This window comes from Adiantum capillus-veneris, chromosome 5 (assembly GCF_014529385.1).
Source record: "Adiantum capillus-veneris isolate H3 chromosome 5, ASM1452938v2, whole genome shotgun sequence".
Taxonomy (NCBI): Eukaryota; Viridiplantae; Streptophyta; class Polypodiopsida; order Polypodiales; family Pteridaceae; genus Adiantum; species Adiantum capillus-veneris.
This window is the reverse complement of record NC_140935.1, coordinates 122,322,984-122,342,288: the sequence shown is the minus strand read 5'-3', so window position 1 is coordinate 122,342,288 and position 19,305 is coordinate 122,322,984. Positions and strand designations below refer to the sequence as shown.

The 19,305-nt window shown below is 45.5% G+C and overlaps 1 protein-coding gene across 1 annotated transcript in view; it reads right to left on the bottom strand.

The window, feature by feature from the left end:
* Nucleotides 1-18,773, bottom strand: part of LOC147458016 (uncharacterized) — a 93,447-nt gene extending 74,674 nt beyond the window's left edge. The window contains exons 1-2 of the mRNA XM_086512768.1: nucleotides 18,579-18,773; nucleotides 18,182-18,500 (exon numbers count right to left, since the gene is read on the bottom strand). Of these exons, the coding sequence (XP_086368894.1) occupies nucleotides 18,182-18,500; nucleotides 18,579-18,709 (450 nt within the window). The 5' untranslated portion in view covers nucleotides 18,710-18,773. The remainder of the gene's footprint in view (nucleotides 1-18,181; nucleotides 18,501-18,578) is intronic.
* Nucleotides 18,774-19,305: the final 532 nt, after the last annotated feature.

The following is a 19,305-nucleotide window of genomic DNA, read 5'->3' as shown; positions in this document are numbered from 1 at the left end:
CATTTCTGCATTTTTAATCAGTCTATGCATGTATCGAGTCCTTATCTCTTGCACCAGTATTCGGGGAAAATGTGTCTTAGCTTTATATCGTGTCGTTTTCAATTTAAAAAATGCCGGTTGAGGGCAAGGGGAAAAGGAAAATTTCCAACTGGTAAACTCAAGGATCAACCCCTATGCATTGAGTCACACAGGGTCTCTCTCTCTACATGTTTGAGAGGAAGATTCAATATCTTCTTCTCTTCCTACATTTCGGCATTTTTAATCAACCTATGCATGTATCGAGTCCCTATCTCTTGCAGCAGTGTTCGGGAAAACTGTGTCTCAGCTTTATATCGTACCGTTTCAATTTAAGAAATGTCGGTTGAGAACAAGGGGAAAAGGAAAATTTCCAGCTGGTAAACTCAAGGACCAACCCCTATCCGCCCTAGTTGCTGCCATTTTCGCTAGCACTATCACTCTTTTGTCGTGTCATCACTATGGGGTCCCTTGCAAGGTTTAGAGGCCGGGAGCCTGGGTCAAATATTTGAAATCGGAAGGGCAGGAGAGAGCAAAGCAAATGAAAGTTAGCGAGTACGAAGAAGTTTATGCGTTTCTAGAAAGTAGCGATGGCGAGAAAGCTTCCAATATGGAGGGTGCTAGGTCTAGGTTTCCTCAAGTATCCGTCGATACTTTGTTGGCCATTCAATGCCAGCTCCACACTCACTGCCTCCGCCTTTCACACCACAAGCATTGTCAGCCCCATCTCGTTCAACAATACATTGCCAGGTTCTTCCTCTTATCTTCTTGGTTCTGCCTACTGTATAAAAGCCTATTTGACGCTGCCCAATGTGTAATTTGCATTCACCCAAGGTTTACTCCCTTAGCGGTTTTATTCTGTCTCTTTAATTCTCTTTAATATTTTATGCTGAATGAAAAACCGTCGCCTGCCTGATACACCAATTACGTAGGTCCTCGCTGCATGCAGGGCTTCTCTCTCTCTCTCTCTCTCTCTCTCTCTCTCTCTCTCTCTCTCTCTCTCTCTCTCTCTCTCTCTCTCTCTCTCTCTCTCTCTCTCACACACACACACAAATGCACCGTCGCTTGCCTGATACACTAACTCCGATCAGATGATGCAAAACTTTGCCATCTTCTCGTTTGCTAGCTCTCTCTCTCTCTCTCTCTCTCTCTCTCTCTCTCTCTCTCTCTCTCTCTCACACACACACACACACACACACACACAAATGCACTCTCGCCTGCCTAATACTCCAACTCTGATCAGATGATGCAGAACTTTGCCATCTTGATGTCAAGCTGGATGTCGTGCTAATTAGCTCGTGTTGAATATCTTCATGGGGAGCTACCCTCGTTGCGCCAAAGCGACCTCTCTCTCAACCCACGGCTCCTCTCCCACTCTCTGTTTCGCCTTTAATTTCAACCCTCAGACAAACATAAGCACTCGCATGCAGGGCCTCTCTCTCTCTCTCTCTCTCTCTCTCTCTCTCTCTCTCTCTCTCTCTCTCTCTCTCTCTCTCTCTCTCTCTCTCTCTCTCTCTCTCTCTCTCTCTCTCTCTCTCTCTCTCTCTCTCTCTCTCTCTACCATCGAGCTCCCTGTTGAACAAAGAGTGCAGGTGGCCAATGGCGCATAAACACCTCGGGAAGGGTCGGTAACGAGGGCTGAGCAAACAGTGGATAAGCTGAGTACCTTTACGAGAGAGAGAGAGAGAGAGAGAGAGAGACTAAATACCTAGCGATGCTCTGCTCCTTCCCAGCCTGCTGTGCAGGTGCGCTCTCTTTGATGAACACCAGCTCCCCAATCGCCAATAGCAGGAACGGATCTCTCTCTCTCTCTCTCTCTCTCTCTCTCTCTCTCTCTCTCTCTCTCTCTCTCTCTCTCTCTCTCTCTCTCTCTCTCTCTCTCTCTCATGGCTCGTCAACAGGAGCTCGCCAAATGGAATGGTCTCTCTTTCTCTCTCTCTCTCTCTCTCTCTCTCTCTCTCTCTCTCTCTCTCTCTCTCTCTCTCTCTCTCTCTCTCTCTCTCTCTCTCTCTCTCTCTCTCTCTCTCTCTCTCTCTCTCTCTCTCTCCATCCAGAGCGCACTCCCCACTCGGCTAACGGTTGGGCTTCCTCCAGGCGTTGCGGCATTCCCCCACTCCGGCATCTAGTCCTCGTCCTGGCGGCTGGCGGCTCAACACCTCGCTTCACTTTCCTCTCCTTGAGCAACGTGGCAGCCCTGAATGTCCTCTTCCATAATATAGTTATATAGATTACACTTGAGGAAAACTTGTAAACTTCTACAAGCTGTTCCACTTTTATCAAGCTGAAATTCCACTACTCTACCCCAATTTCAGTAGCATAACCACAGTAGAAGTCTCCAGAGACAAAATCCCAAGTAAACAATGACTTTCCATGCATTTTAGAGCACTTTACAAAACCTGGCAAGAACACGCTGAAATCTCTGTTTTTGGCTTCCAATTTGTGCCAAAACACCTGTTCGGTGATTCCATAGCTTCTCTGAAGCTCCTGGGACCTGTAGGCATCAAAACTGGCCAAAACCCTAAACCTGTAAAAATTTACAGCAAGCTATAATTCTTTGTTTTGCGCTCCGATTTGCGTGCCAATTGTAGGTAGCCCTCGAGCTCCCGCACATGTAGGGTCACTTGCCTTTTGAATTAGCAGGAAATCTCTCTAAATTGTCATGTACAAGCACCCAAGGCTTTCCCAAAGCTCCCCTGGCATTACCTTGCAGTTTAGGTGTGAAACCCTAAACCTACAGAAAAACACAGCAGAGCAAACACGTCTACGTGTGTCTCAAAAGCTCCCACACGCAATGGAATAGTTCCCCTATAAGTCGGATAAGTTTTGACACGAGAAAACTCTCCGTTTTGGCATTCTTCGCGATGGAACTGTGCGTACCTGAAGGGGACTAGCAATTGGCTAATTCGATTCATGTACAAAAGGCTCTTGCGTTGGCAAATGAGCATAAAACCCCTAGAGTTGTACATGGTCATCTGAGAAGCCCAACTAGTGGGGCATTACCATATGTGCAAAGGGGGGAGAGATGCGCGAGAGCAAATCATTGCGCTACATAGAGCAAGGGAGAAGGCAAGCTTTCCATTAAAGTTGTGATCACCTGCACCCACTACTCCCACCCTTACCTCATCGCGCATCGGGCGCGCTCCCGTCCTCACTGCTCTGTCTTACAAGGCATAAGCCATAAAGAACCCAAGACGTGGCGTTCATGGATTCAGCACAATAAGTGCAGTTTCTTCTTGACAAGCTTCACGACATTCTTTTGCGGCATCCTCAGCAGAATCTTCCGATGCTGCAAAGTTTTCAACAATTTTTGAATTACATGTTGCCCCCTCTGATGCCTCAAGTGGTACCGCCTCCTCCAACACCAAAAAGTACGAGGGCTTCCAACCGGCAACCTTCCCAGTCATCTGTTCCGATCGAGGGAGTCTTCAAGAATATGGTGCAGCCATCTGACCGTGATCCAGTGCAACCGCCGTTGCCACCACCACCACCGCCACCTGGGCATGCCCTGGCACGACAAGAATGATAGGAATCTCCAGGTTCGGAACCGCACCATCACCGTGATGCAGAAGGACAAGCCAATCTGTCACGTGACACATCCAACCCTATGTGTCAGTGGACAAGCTACAACATAGCAGGGTTTCCGTCAGTCTAGATTAGAGGTGAACTGGCACTTTTTGTGAGTCTATTCCTAGACCGTGCATGCCCAGTCACTTAGTGTAGATGCATATCCTCTGGTTACACACAAGCATAAGCATGAGCATTTACATCAGATTCCATCAGAGACAGTTTGGGAATTTTTCAAGTGACTTTAGGCCATTTTCCCTATTTTTGACAATTTTCACTTATTTTATTAAGTGACTTTTGTTGGGAACTGAGTAGGGCAAATTGGGTAAGTTAATATATAAGCAACCCAAAGCTAGCACTCCACAGCAGACGAGGCAGCAGGAGCTTCCCGCTCAACGGGCAACTTCTCAGCAGTACCCCCAGCACTTGGCGTTTTTGGAGCTCCCAACCTCGCCATACCCTCAAACCCCCCTAGCGTTTTTGGATACACACATCAGCCAGCGTTCCCCTTGCAGTCACCGTCGGCAACAGTAGATCCTCAGCAATTCCACCTTGCATCATCGCCATCACCTTCAGTTGTGTAGCATTTTGCAGATCATCGCCAGCACCACATCAGCCACCTCAGCGTTTTACTAACGCTAGGAGTACCTTCAAGATGGTAGTGTTTTTCGTGCATAAAAACGCAGCCTAAGCCTGCAGACACCTAGCGTTTTCAGCCCTCCATATCAGCAGTTAAAAACGCAGGTTTTCAGCCTATAGCAAGGTAGCAGATACATCCCCATTGGTTGTAGAAGATCCCCCATTTTCAGCAATAAAAACGCAGCCAAAACAGTCATTTTCAGCCACCGAAACAGTCCCAAATTTCAGCAGATAGAAGACCACAGATTTCAGCCATCAAGTCGTCGTCGTCGTCATCGACATAGTCCAGAGTTGCATCGGTCCATTGCATCGTCATTGTACCACTTTGTGCAATCAATAGTAGACCAATCTCGCCGACGAGAGTGGGGCCTTCGGAGGAGGGTTTTACAAACTCTCGGGTGTCGTATCTCTCTTCTCTCTTTCTCTCAATCTCAACACTTGCACGCACAGTGTCCACTCACTTTGTGTTGTGATCATAGCACTCTCCATTAAGAACGGAAGGTTCTCCCTTCCATAAGAACTAAAAGGAACCTTGAGCACACTACGGATCACTCATCTTGAGCAAAGCGCAAACAATCATTCCACTGCACCTAACACAATCGTCCTCAAAATTCGGTTGTCCGAACAAAACCTTGAATGAACTCTCTCTAGTTGTTTTTTTTTATAGCTAGATACTTTTTAACACTCTTTGAGAAAGTATTGTTTGAAAATTTATTTTAAATTTGTTTAAAATGGATGGTATCTGTTTTGAACTTGTCTTGGTGCCAATTTGAAATGTTGTGACTTTGATTTTAATACTCGTTTCAATGATTGGTGAGTTTACTCGCGGGTGGAGTAGTAAGAAATGTCGTTTTGGTATTGTTTGAACCTCGGAACGAGGCAAACGGGATGTCTGGGGAGTGTTTTGTTGTATGCTAGAAAACCTCCAAACAACACAGACGGGATATCTCGTCTACGGAGCGTTTGGTTGTATGCTTGAAAAAAATATTGTTGTTGTTACTCTTGACCCGGACCTGGATGGTTATGCGGGAGGAGTATTGAGAAAGTCTGAGCAATGGTTACTCTCAGCACCTCCAAACGACGCAGACTGCGGAGTGGGGGGCGTTTGGTTGTAAAAGGCCTCTATAATATATATCTCCCGGCACGGACCTTTTTAGGTTATGCGCGAGGATTGATGAGGCAGTCGTTGAATATCTCCCAACCCGGACCTTGTTAGGTTATGCGGGAGGAGTGTTCATTGGCGACTTTATGTTTCTGTCTTGTAACATCATAGTAACAAGGAATGGCCATTTTCAAGTCCCCGTTCCCCGTTCCCATCCCAATTTCCCGTTCCAGATCTCCGTTCCGTGTTTCAAACGTGAGTATCTGAAACAAGGAATGGCATTTCATGCATGTTGCCGTTCCTCGTTCCACGTAGCTATGAGTAACATGCATATGTGAGCATTTGTGTTGTATTGTGATGTGTCAACCATTGAATATTCCTAATTGGATGAGATTGCCTGGGTATGTAATTTTAGTGCATCAAGACATTTGTGGAAGATCAGTGCGGTCTGGGTGTGATGGCTAATTTTACTACGCTGAAATATCAAGAGTTTCGATCTGGACGAAAGGAGAAGCCTACTCCTTGATCAACAGAGCAGAAAGGAGAAGCCAACTCCTTAACAAAAAGAGCAAACGGGTTGCCCCTCAGATTGTTCCTCGGAATGACCCTCGAAAGTTTTTTAGCTAACTTGAGTTGTTTTGCAGATATGTTGTAATCGCGCACGATTACTCTCTTTCAAGAAGGGGGGATGTCACAAACTGCTGACGTGTCAAGGCACTGAAGAACAGAGCCACTGTGCATCTCACCAACAAAGAGGCCTAAACCCTAAGAAGCAGAAGCAGCAGAAGGTGCTGACGTGTCAAGCCACTAAAGGACGGAGCCACTATGCAAATCACCAATCGAGGGGCCTAAACCCTAAGAAGCAAAAGCTATAGAAGAATATGACGTGGCAAAATGTACAAAACTCTGGATTTCATGCTGGCTCTCTGACGTGGCAGACTGTACGGAATCTCGCGTTTCACGCTGACTGCTGACGTGGCAGACTATACAGATTTCCATGATTTGCATTGAAAAGTGCTGACGTGGCACTGTACAGATTTTCGTAATTTGCGCTGATAGCTTTTGGACAAGATGCTTTTCTACCAGATGCTTTTGAGTTTAAGGCTTTTCATGTAAACTGCTTTTGGACCTAGGGTCTTTAAATATGAGGCCATGGGTTCATTCTTTGGCATGCTTCTAGAAGAAGGTGCAGAGTGTGGAATATTGGCTTGTATTGTGTTGATGCAATATAAAGAAATACCGATAGGGGCACCAAGGTTTGGGGCCAATACTCTCTGGGGTGGAATTCCCCCACTCCGTGTCGCGTGTGCTCTCTCTCTCTTTCAGTTCAGTTGTTATTGAAGTGCTAAAAGTCTATTCAGTCTCTTCTTTTCTATTGGCACGTGGTGCCCGTCTTGTGACAGGAGTACAACCTGTCTGTACTTCGAAGAGGAACAAACCCTCTTCCCTGGCGTCATTTGCATAGTAACAGGGGATGCCCTTTTTCGAGCTTCCCGTCCCCACTTGCCGTCCCGCCCTCTTCTTTACACTAAAAATCCATTTGAGCCCCATCCCTCGTTCCCTGTCCCGGAATGCGTCCCTTGTGACTATGGTCATTTGTCCTGTCAACCATAGTGTAATTCCAAGTCCCTGTGCTTTGTGTCTTCGCCGACACCAACCAAGGCTCACTTTTTGAGAAAATAGTGATTTTGTCCCGACGACGGAACCATGAAACCGGCCCAGAGAGCGATAGACTTTAGCTTTCAGCCCAAATTTACTTTGAACTTTACGACACAAAGGAACTTCACAAATAACCCTGTGACTAGAAACTACACTTCAAAACAAAACACGGTTTGGTAGCTAGAGCGCTTCCAAGCAAACAGTGACACCGTGTTGACCCCAAAGATTGGCGTCCCTTTCCGTATTTCTTTTTTCTTATTACACTTGAGGAAAACCTGTAAACTTCTACAAGCTGTTCCACTTTTATCGAGCTGAAATTCCCCTACTCTACCCCAATTTCGGTAGCATAACCACAATAAAAGTCTCCACATACAAAATCCCAAGTAAACAATGACTTCCCATGCAGTTTAGAGCACTTTACAAAACTTGGTGAGAAATTACAGCATGCTAAAATCTCTGTTTTTGGCTTCTTGTTTGCGCCAGAACAATTGTTCGGTGATTCCCTAGCTTCCCAGAAGCTCCTGGGACCTGTAAGCATCAAAACTTGCAAAAACCCTAAACCCACAAAAATTTACAGCAAGCTATAATTCTCTGTTTTGCGCTCGATTCGCATACCAATCATTCTTGTTGGTAGCCCTCAAGCTCCCACACTTGTAGGGTCACTTGCCTTTTGAATTAGACGTGATTCCTTGCATAAAATCTCTCTAAATTGTCATTTACAAGCACCCAAGGCTTTCTCGAAACTCCCCTCGCATTACCTTGCAGTTTAGGTGTGAACCCCTAAACCTGCAGAAAAACACAACACGCTGTAATTCCTTGTTTCGCATCATTTTAATGCAGAGCAAACATGCCTACGCGTGTCTCAAAAGCTCCCGCACGCAATGGGACAATTCCCCTGTAAATCGGATTCGTTTTCACGCGAGATAACTCTCCGTTTTTGCATTCCTTCGCGATGGAATTGTGCCTACCTGAAGGGGATTAGCAATTAGCTAATCCGATTCTTGTACAGAAGGCTCTTGCCTTGGTAAACGCGCATAAAACCCCTGGAACTGTACATGTCACAAACCAGTGATGTGGCATGCCCGATTACACCCAACTGGCTGACAACAGGCCCGTGAAACGCGGAACAGTGCTACCGAGACAGTCCCAGATTTTTCAACGCAAAACGCGGAGACAGGCAGACGTGGCACAGTGTACGGATCCCCTGCTTTTGCGCAGCTGATGACGTGGCAAAGCGTACGGAAAAGTGCTTTACACTGGCTGAATTTTATGGCAGCTTTTGGATAAAGTTGATTTATTTAAGACGAGTACTCCGTAATGTGCTCAAGGTTCCTTTTGTTCTTAGGGAAGGGAGAGCCTTCCGTTCTTAATGAGAGTGCGATGATCACTAACAAAGTGAATGGACACTGTGCATAAGAGAGTGTGAGACTGAGATATAGAGAGAGAAGAGAAATACGACACGAGAGACGTTGTAAAACCCTCCTCCGAAGACCCCACTCTCGTTGGCGAGAGTGGTCTACTATTGATTGCACAAACTTGTGCAAGTGGATGACTAAGGATTGATGTAAGTCTAGGCTATGTCGATGTCGACGACGGGGATGACAAGACCAACTCTATGGCTGAAACTGATGCACTTTTATCTGCTGTCCAAAAACGCCAATGAGTTGAAATCTACCGAAACCAAAAACGTTGGTTTAGGCTAAATCTTGCTAGCTGAAAACGCTGTTTTAGGCTGACAAAAGGGCTGAGAATCTGATGCTATGGCGATGCTGAAAACGCTAGGGAAAGGGAGGCGATGTTGGGTTGCTGAAAAACGCAAGGGCTGAGGTTGTCTTGGCGATGAGTCTATGACTGAAAACGCTAGCAGATTGGGATGAAAAACGCTAGGAACTGAGGTGTCTTGCTTGGAGGGAAAACGCCACCAAGGGGAGGATCTTGCTGAGAGAGAGGGGGGGGAAACCTGCTGCCTGTGGCCTGTGTTCTCCTTCCTCTTCTGCCAAATAGTGCTAGCCTTGGTTTGTTTATATATTATCTTATCCCATTTGCCCTACTCAGTTCCCAACAAAAGTCACTTAAAATAATAAGTGAAAAATGTCAAAAATAGAAAAAATAGGTCAAATACACTGGAAAATTCCCCTGAAGGATTCTGATGGATTCTAATGGGAATGCTTATGATCATGCTGTGTGCAACCAGAGGATATGCATCTACACTAAGTGCCGGGGCATGCACAATCTGCAAACAAACTCACAAAAGTGTCAGAACACTTGCTAATCTAAACTCATTGGACTGACAAAACCCTTGTTATGAAGTAGCTTGTCCACGGACACATAGGGTTGGATGTGTCACGTGACATCCCCTCCTTTTCAAAGTGAGGTACTCGTACCAAACTATATGGCGTCGAGGGAGATCGCCAATAGCATCCGGAATCCTGGAAGGGACTCTTCGCCGGCCCACTGTGATGCGTGGGTCGTGCGGTACTTGAACTTCATAAATCTCTGCAACGCTTGCTTCTTTGGGCCACGCCGAAAGCGACACAAAGTCTTCTGTAGCTCCTTCGATGCTTCAACTTCGTCTAGAGTCATGCTTCTTTCTCCTTCAAGAATCTCCATGGCTGAAAATTCCTGAAAGCATTTCCAACACAAAACCATGAACATTATTCCATGTAAAGTGACTGGAAAAAATCGTGTCTTCCTAAAAGACTGTGCATGCAATGTAGATGAACAAGGAGACGGAGTGCCAAACCGTTCACTACACACACACAAACAATGAGATCAAATCTTTCTCTTCTGATCTAAAGCAATCAACTGTGGCAATTCACAACGGAAATGCCTATGCTTGGTGCTCTTACTTTCATGTGCTCTTTCTACAACTGTGTCGTGCCAAGGAAGAGACATGGAATGTGACTTCCTTGAATGCATACTTTTCAGCTTTCATTAACAATCCGCATACATTCGTGCTCATTCATGAGTGAAACGTGCTCAACGTACCATGTCATGCCTAGGAAAAGGGATCACATAAAGACGCTGACTAAAATACAGGAAACAATCACGAATGAAACACTCGAACAATGCGTGCATACTAATCATGCCAACACATAATACTTCCTGTGAGGGTTCTTTGGACCTAGGCTCGAGAGCCAGGATCGATTCTTCGTGATTGATCGAATCTGCAACGAGGTTAGCTTCGCTAAAAAAAACATCCACTAACTCACCCTTCTTGTGAACAATCACATCTTCTTCATGCAAATCATCATGCTTGTCATTGTGATTCAAATCATCATGCTCATCATTATCATTCAAATCATCATGCTTATCGTCATGCAAATCATGTGTCATGCTTTGGAGAAGGAGGGACTGAAAGAGTTTCCTCCTCCTAAATCCGTTCAATCTTCGCCTGCACATTAGCAATGAGAGAGGGAGAATGAACAACTTGCTCTCCACGAATGACAATGGGAGAGTCACTTTTGGCATTGAAAGTGAACGTATTTTCCGCCCAATCAATGAGAGGGTTATGCTCACGAAACCATCGAATGCCCAAAATCATACCATATCCTCAGAGAGGAGAGAGAAAAAAATTTCTACAAAAAGCAGCTTGTTGAACTGTAAACAGCACATCAAGGCACTCTTTTGAGAGAGTCCATACCGGGAGCGAAACCTCGAGAGGAGATTTCCGACTAACCTCTAGGCGGGCTCTCTCAACAAGAGAGGCACTGATCACATCATGCATACTACTTGGGTCAAACAATATGACAAAACGCTGCCCCGTCGTGTGACCATAACATTTAATGAGAGACTCATCAATGGGAGACTTATTAGCGACTCCCACCCTTACTTCATCGCACATCGGGCGCGCTCCCGTCTTTATCGCTCTGTCTTACAGGGCATAAGCTAATGCTATGCAATGGTGGAGTTCAATCGCGACACAACCGCGCTTTCAAAATAGGTTTTGCACGTAGTTACATGACTTCTATGTTTGAAGTCCGGATTTTGGCAAGAGTGGGGCAACTTGAAAATGCTTGCCACCGAAACCATGGACGACTATACCCAAAGGTTTGTCGACATGTACCTTTTGGTGTCCTTCTTTAGGATCTTTCCCTTGGAGGCCCAATGCGAGCGATACACCATTGGACTACCATCACCATTGCAAGAATATTGTCTATCCAAGCAAGTCTCCACCATGCAAGAACTTATGGACCATGCCGCAGTCGGCTACAAACTGATGAAGGGAAAGCTAGAGTTTACCAGAGAAGAACCTCGGCCACTAACCACAACTCTCGGCAACAACGAACAAATTCTCGAGAGTCTCGTGAAAATCAACCGCAAAGGCCTCGTTTGATGCCTCAACAACGAGACACCTCACTACAAGAAGGCGGATGCTTTGGATACTTTCAAACAGGGCATAACCATTCTAGTTGTTCCCATCGCACTGATAGACCAGCGAAGCCGACGCCCACACCAACGATCCACAGAACCTTAACGCCACCGCCAACTAAGAGAGCTAGACTCGCTATTGGCCTAGTCCCTGATATCTATGACATACGCCTTGAGAGTACAAATGAATTGTGTCGAGAATATAGCAAAGTCAATGACTTCAAAGCCAATATTTTTTTTGACCCCGGAGCTCTAAAAAACTTCATCCACCCAGAATTCTTAAAGCAGATGCACTTTGATTATGATGCAAAGAGTGCAGAAATTGAAGTTGAGCTAGCCACAGGGCAAACTCAAAAAGTGGTACCGCTCATTGGTGTTCTTTCAATGACTATCCAAGATTATCATGGAAAAGCTGATTTCCACATTATGAAGTTGGGCAATTGCGACGTTCTCTTGGGCATGCCCTGACACGACAAGAATGATAGGACTCTCCAGGTTCGGAACCGAACCATCACCGTGATGCAGAAGGACAAGCAATTCGTCCTCAAAATTCGGTTGTCCAAACAAAACCTTGAATGAACTCTCTAGTTGTTTTTTTTTATAGCTAGATACTTCTAAATATATATATACCTAGATGAATCCAGAATAAGCCCAGATTCACCCTTGAAGGAATGTGCAAGGTATAGACCCATGGTAGTCACCCACAAGACAATATAACCATCAACTCCATCATGCATAGTATTGACTAAATACCATGACATCCCCACTAACATCGTCAGAGCCCAATAGTGGGTGTAGAACTAGGTACTAACATATGCTCCCCAACACAACACACACCACACGCACACACACATGAGCATACATCAACACAAAGTTCAACGTACTGAGTTTCTGTCATGACTTCTAAACACTATTGGAGAAAGTATTGTTTCAAAAAAATTTGAAACTTGTTTGAAATGAATGGTGTCTCTTTTGAACTTGTCTTGGTGCCGATTTGAAATGTTCGACTCTGGTTCTAATACTGGTTTCAATGATTGGTGATTTTACTCCTCGGTAGAGAAGTGAGAAATGTTGTTTGAACCTCGGAACGACACAAACGGGACGTCTGGAGAGCGTTTTGTTGTATTGTAGAAAACCTCCGAACAACGCAAACGGGATATCCAGTCTGCGAAGCGTTTGGTTGTATGCTTGAATTGTTGTTGTTACTCCTGGCCCGAACCTGGATGGTTATGCGAAAGGAGTATTAAGAGTCTGAGCAATGGTTACTCTCAGCACCTCCAAACGACGCAAGTTGCGGTCGGGGCAGGGGGGGGGGGGGGGACGTTTGGTTGTAAAAGGCCTCTATATCTCGCTGCCCAGGCCTTTTTAGGTTATGCGGGAGGAGTGATGAGGGAGTCATTGAATATCTCCCAGCCCGGACCTTGTTAGGTTATGCGGGAGGAGTGTTCATCGGCAACTCTATGTTTCTATGTCTTGTAACATGCATATGTGAGCATTTGTGTTGCATTGTGATGTGTCAACCATTGAATATTCCTAATTGGATAAGATTGCCTGGGTATATAATTTTAGTGCATCAAAACACCCGTGGAAGATTAGTGCGGTCTAGGTGTGATGGTTAATTTTACTACACCGAAATATCAAGAGTTCCGATCTGGACGAAAGGAGAAGCCAATTCCTTGATCAAAAGAGCCAAAAAGAGAAGCCAACTCCTTAAACAAAAAGAGCAAAATGATTGCCTCTCGGATTGTCCCTCAGAATAACCCTCAAAAAAAATTTAGCTAACTTGAGTTGTTTTGCAGATATGTTGTAATCGCGGAGATAACTCTCTTTCAAGAAGGGGGGATGTCACAAACTGTTGACGTGTCAAGGCAGTGAAGAACGAAGCCACTGTGCAGATCACCAGTCAAGAGGCCTAAACCCTAAGAAGCAGAAGTAGTAGCAGGTACTTACGTGTCAAGCCACTGAAGAACGGAGCCACTATGCAAATCACCAACCGAGGGGCCCTAAACCCTAAGAAGCAAAAGCGGTAGAAGAAGATGACGTGGCAAAATGTACGGAACTCCAGATTTCGCGTTGGCTTGCTGACGTGGCAGACTATACGGAATCTCGTGTTTCACGTTGATCGCTGACATGGCATTGTACGGATTTTTGTGATTTGCGCTGACAGGTGCTGACGTGGCACTTTACGGATTTCCGTAATTTGCTCTGGCAGCTTTTGGACAAGATGCTTTTTTACCAGTTGCTTTTGAGTTTAAGGCTTTTCATGTAAACTGCTTTTGGGCCTAAGGCCTTTAAATATGACGCCATAGGCTCATTCTTTGGCATGCTTCTGAACGAAGGTGCAGAGTGTGGAGTACTGCCTTGTACTGTGTTGAAGCAATATAAAGAAATACCGAAAGAGCTGCCAAGGTTTGGGGCCAATACTCTATGGGGTGGAATTCTGCCATTCCGTGTCGCGTGTGCTCTCTCTCTTTCAGTTCAGTTGTTATTGAAGTGCTAAAAGTCTGTTCAGACTATTCTTTTCTATAGGCATGTAGTGTCCGTCTTGTGACAGTGATATCAGAGCATCAAGCGTGTGCTTTTCTGAAAGCATACCGATCCTACAAAAGAGCAGATAGAGCTACTGTAATTTTATTTAAAGCATACCGATCCTACAAACAGAAGACAGAGCTACTGGAATTTTACTTGAAGTATCTTCGGTCCCGACCCTAGACTTATTAGCTGTCACGTTTGTGACTTAGTTACATTACATACTTACTCATTGATGCAGATATGCGAAGTGCCATGCCAAGCAAAACCCGTACACTTGGATGGTCACGACCCTTCGCCCAAGAGACGTGCCTCTTCGCCAAAAGCCACACTCCTTCGACGATTGGTCACACCCCTTCGCCCTACGGGTACGACTCTTCGCCCAACGGTTGCAGCTCTTCGCCAAAAGGATGTATCTTTAGTCATGTCTCTTCACCACGAGGCGTGTCTTTTCATTCGTGTCTCTTCGTCTCCTATATAAGGAGCCCTTGTACCACACTTTGGATCAATCAAACACACAATCTTCTGAGTCTTGTTTCTGAGTTCATGTCACGTGACACATCCAACCCTATGTGTCCGTGGACAAGCTACAGCATAACAAGGGTTCCGTCATTCTAGATTTAGAAGTGATCTGGCACTTTTGTGAGTCCATTCGTAGACCGTGCATGCCCGTTCACTTAGTGTAGATGCATATCCTCTAGTTGCACACAGCATGATCATAAGCATTCCCATCAGAATCCATCAGAACCAGTTAGGAAAATTTTCCATTGATTTTAGCATATTTTCCCTATTTTTAACATTTTTCACTTATTTATTAAGTGACTTTTGTTGGAAACTGAGTAGGGCAAATTGGGTAAGTTAATATATAAGCAAACCCAAGTTAGCACTAGAGCCAAGCTCAACAGGCAACTTCTCAACAAGAACTTGGTGGTCTCCCCTCCAAGCAAGAAGATCCCCGTGCTAGCGTTTCCATCTCCAAGCTTCACCGCAAGAGATCTCAACCCTTCTTAGCCCTGGCGTTTTCCTTCACAGCAAGCCCCTCTCAGCCTATCGTTTTCATCTAGACTCCATCGACAGACCTCCTCATCCCTAGCGTTTTCCAGAACCACCGATCACCTCCCTTTCTGGCTGGCGTTTTTCAACATGCAACGTTTTTCATCATTAAAGAACCTGCAAGATCAGCCCTAAAGAAGGTAGCACATTCAGCCCGGATAGACCATCAGACTCAGCCTTTAAGAACCTCTGTTTTCAGCCCTAAACCTGCTGATTTTCAGCGTCAAAGACCCACGGAAACAGTCCCAGAATCAACGTTTTATGACTAGCCGCAGATTTCAGCCCATAGCGTTTTTGGACAGCAGTAGAAAGATTGCAGATTTCAGCCTTATTGTCGTCGACGTCATCACCGTCGTCATCGCTGACATAGCCTAGACTTGCATCAGTCTCATGAATACCATTTGTACCAGATTGTGCAATCCTATAATTCCTTGTGCTACCTTTTCATCGGGAGTGAGCTTAGGTTTAGCAGAGGTGTTAGACTTACCCTTAGGAGTTCTTTTCTGAGAGACTTTTGGAAGATTGGTTAGAAGAGTTACCGTTCTTACCATTCTTACCGTTCTGAGGGTTCTGAGAAGTCTGAGAGGTACTTGTCGAAGTCTTGTTCTCCTTAGGCTTTCTCTTGTTATGCTTCATCTCCTGTGCGAGAGCAATTCGCTACCGCCTTGTTGAGATCGATTGGATCGAGTACCTCGACATCGTACTTGATATACTCGTCCAATCCGTAAAGCAATGCCTCTTTGCGCTCATCATCCGACTTGCGTAATTGAGTGCCGAGCTGCAAAACACGATTAGAGAAAGACATAACCAGCATACCATTTTGCTTGAGAGCGCGCCAGTTGTCCTTCAATCGTGCGAGATACTGAGGTGGCATAAACCACGCCTTGAGCTTGTCTTGGAAATCAACCCAACTAAAGGAGAGGTGCATGAATTCGTCGCTTCCTGATGGGCTGATTGTATTCTGCTATATGACTTTATGATAGAAGTACTTCAAAATGAATTCCCAAAATGAATCTGATTTACGTGTACTCTCTCATGTGAGTAGTGTCCAAGTGCATGTTTGAAAGACGAAATAATTGTAGCATTTCAATCTTGTGATTCAAGATGTGATAGACATGATAAAAATAAGAATAAGTCAATCGAGACATTTGTGAGATCTGAGATAGATCTAGATGTGATTGCTAAACACGTTGTCGATAGATCATGATCCGAAATCTCGATGTACGATATGTTGTGGATGTGATTTGAATGTTCAGTGACTATCGTCTGTGCAAGGATTTGTGTTGTCTAGTACGTCACTACTTAGAGTCAATGTCTACTGAACTAGTTTCCGTCTTCTGTTGATATTGCAAGCGTAATCAAGGACGATTATAATTTTTTCAAGAGAGAGGTATCTCACAAAATGATGATGTGGCACGTCCAATTAATGGATAAAATGACCTTTCATAAATTGTCCCAACTTATAAGGGGTCCCGTTCGATGGGGCCCAAGGGGACACAAGAATTTTTAAAAGAAAAACGAGCAGCTTACTGACGTGGCAGGCAGGCCAAAATTTCATAAATCGCGTTGACGTTGCAGGCTTTACGAATGCCTGTTTTATGAGCCAATAATTGCATTGGATGCCTAGAGCGCCAGCTTTTGGGCCTAGGATGCTTTCAGAGCTTGAAGCTTTTCATGAACTACTTTTAGAAGGCCATGGGCCTATAAAGTTGTAACTAGGGTCTCTCCCTCTCAAATTTGACTTGAAGCACAGAGTAGAGAGGACACTCTGAATTTGTACTTTGCTCAAGCATTAACATAAAAATAAATACCGAAAGGGGCACCAGACTTTGGGGCCAATACCTCTAGGCACAGAACTACGACGGGCCGTGTCGTCTCTCTTTAATTGTGATTAGATTCTATTAAGTGGTTTTAAGTATTTTCTCATGTGTAGTGCCAGATTCCCGACTTGGGGTGTCCAAGTTAGTTACACCTAACGTATATATGTTTTTGTGATCCAAGTCAGGAAAATTTCTTCTCGTATTGTCACATGCACAACAAGAGAAACATCACCTCTGCTATCACTACATGAAGGCATAGTAGAATCCCCCGAAACCCTAATGGGTTCAAGAGGTGTGGGTGGTATCTCTGCCAAAGAAGATGGAGCCTATAGATCCTAAGGTGGATCCTGCCTTTGTAAAGTTGTCTAACTAGAGCCACCTCAGTTTGCCTCTGCCTCCGTCTTCTCCTTTTCTTTGCTTCTCTCCTCTCGTCTCTCTTGGCATTTGATCTCCAAAGTCCAAGATCCTCATGATACTCGTCCGTCCTACAACAATGTCTGGTGTCTCTGGTTTGGACACTATCCTCCTGACGCATCCAATTGCCATCCTACTGTACCACATACATAACAACACCCAAGTAAACCAATGAAAAATACTCTCTTATATGTCACCTCCATCAATAGCAGGAAGAGAAATAAATCAAGGGAGATTTTTCGCGAGGGGTGAAAAATCAATATAAGAGTGGGGGTGCATGCACCATTGGACGGTGCATCACCTTCACCTAACACGACACCAAGGCTCATGCCAGTCTCTGCAGGAAGTAGATGGAACTCTGGCAACAAACTTAGAAATCCCCCCGTAGCTGCAAGACCCTATACGAGGGCTAACTAGATCCACCTCCTGCCTCCATCTGTCCAAATAACAATCAGTAGAGAAATAACAACAAGCTCTACTGAATCTTACAGGACTCTACGCCAATGTTAATCTAGCCTTGTCCGATGTCTCAAACTGTACTTTGTAACATCCTCTCCACAATGGAGAGATAGGTGGCATGAGTAAGGCGGCTCTCTGAGGAAGTCTAGATATTGGCTCATTGGCAGTCTCTCTCTAACCACTTTGCAAACCAAACAACATGCCTCAAGTGTAGCCACTGAACTGTGGATGGGTTGCTTCTGGTCTTATTTATCAGAGGTGAGTCAGGATCCATTGGGAATTCGGGATCAGACTCTCGGCACCTCTACAAGTGCAACTCATAGAATCGTCAAATAAAAGATTACAAATTGGCTCCATCTGCCATCACCTGGACTAAATGTTGTAACAATAAACTAGCTCTGATAATTGTGAAATATGCAAGAATAATTTACACTTTACAACATGATACATAGGTCCTCTCGTAAGCTTTGGGAGCACTCTCATGGGATCGTCATTGCATCATAAAGTCTAGATAATGGTGTTTCACGTGCATGTAAGCCGGAGACTGAAAACTCACCTTAGGAATGACAAGGGTGAGGGATGCATTTCCTCCGTTAGAGGACTGCTGGTGGTCATGCGAGCAAGCCAAAGGATGCGTACATGTCCTGCTTGGTTCGACAGGGTCAACAATCTGCTCTTGCTGTCCGCTTGCACTGACAGTGTGAGAGCTTGAAACAGGAACAGACGTCCGTTCTGGCAAAGGTAAAGGGGGCGGAGTAGGCTCACCACTGCTTTCTGTGCCATCCCTCTCTACTCTTTCCCGTGCAAGCTGTTCAGCTGCTTCGGATTGTGAGACAACCCATTGGGTGCAGGCCACGCAGTACATTTTCCGCTGCCTGTGCGATGATCGCATGAAGAAGAAGAATAAAGAAGGCATAACTGTGAGGAAGAGAGGATGCCGATGATAGATTTACCTGTTGCGAACAAGCGGCGTCAAGCATTGTGGGCAGTGCTCTTGCAGGAGAGCCCACCCTTGCAACAGCTTCTCCGCCAAGGCTGCGCTATGATCGGAGCTGCGTCTCAGGATCCCGCCCTGCTCTTCCATGGTGTGCGCGCGGGGTTTAATCCTTTAAACGTGTAGGGTAAAACCCCCACAATATGTCTGGACGGTTTTAAGAAAATGGGGGGCAAGGGAGAATGTGCTTGGGGGCGTCAGATTTGGAGCACAAGCCACTCGACACCGATTTTTTTCTAGCTCTGCTCGGAGTCGGAGACGGGTGGCGCCGTAGGCAATGGGGCACGTAAAAGCAGCATTGACACGTGGCTGTGTCTCCCACTCGTTCCGCGCGACCTGTGGGCGGCATGCCACCCTCTACAACCTTCTTGACTCTCAAAACCTCTCTCTCCCTCTCTCTCTCTCTCTCTCTCTCTCTCTCTCTCGTCCACGTCTGCAGACGAAGAGCACCAACAAGGCGAGCTCATGCAAGGGAGCTAAGGGCGCTCGTGCAAGACGGAAGTGTTGTGCGCACGGAAGGGATGTCGTCCATGTTTTTTTTTTCTTTTGAGGTTTCATTGTGTTGGCAACACCTCCCAACGGCTGGGTTGGCTACAGCAAACGTCCTAGTTCCTATTAAAAGGTTAAGGGGACATGATGGTTGCAGCCCTGGCATAGGGGAGGAATCTTCGCAATATATGAATATA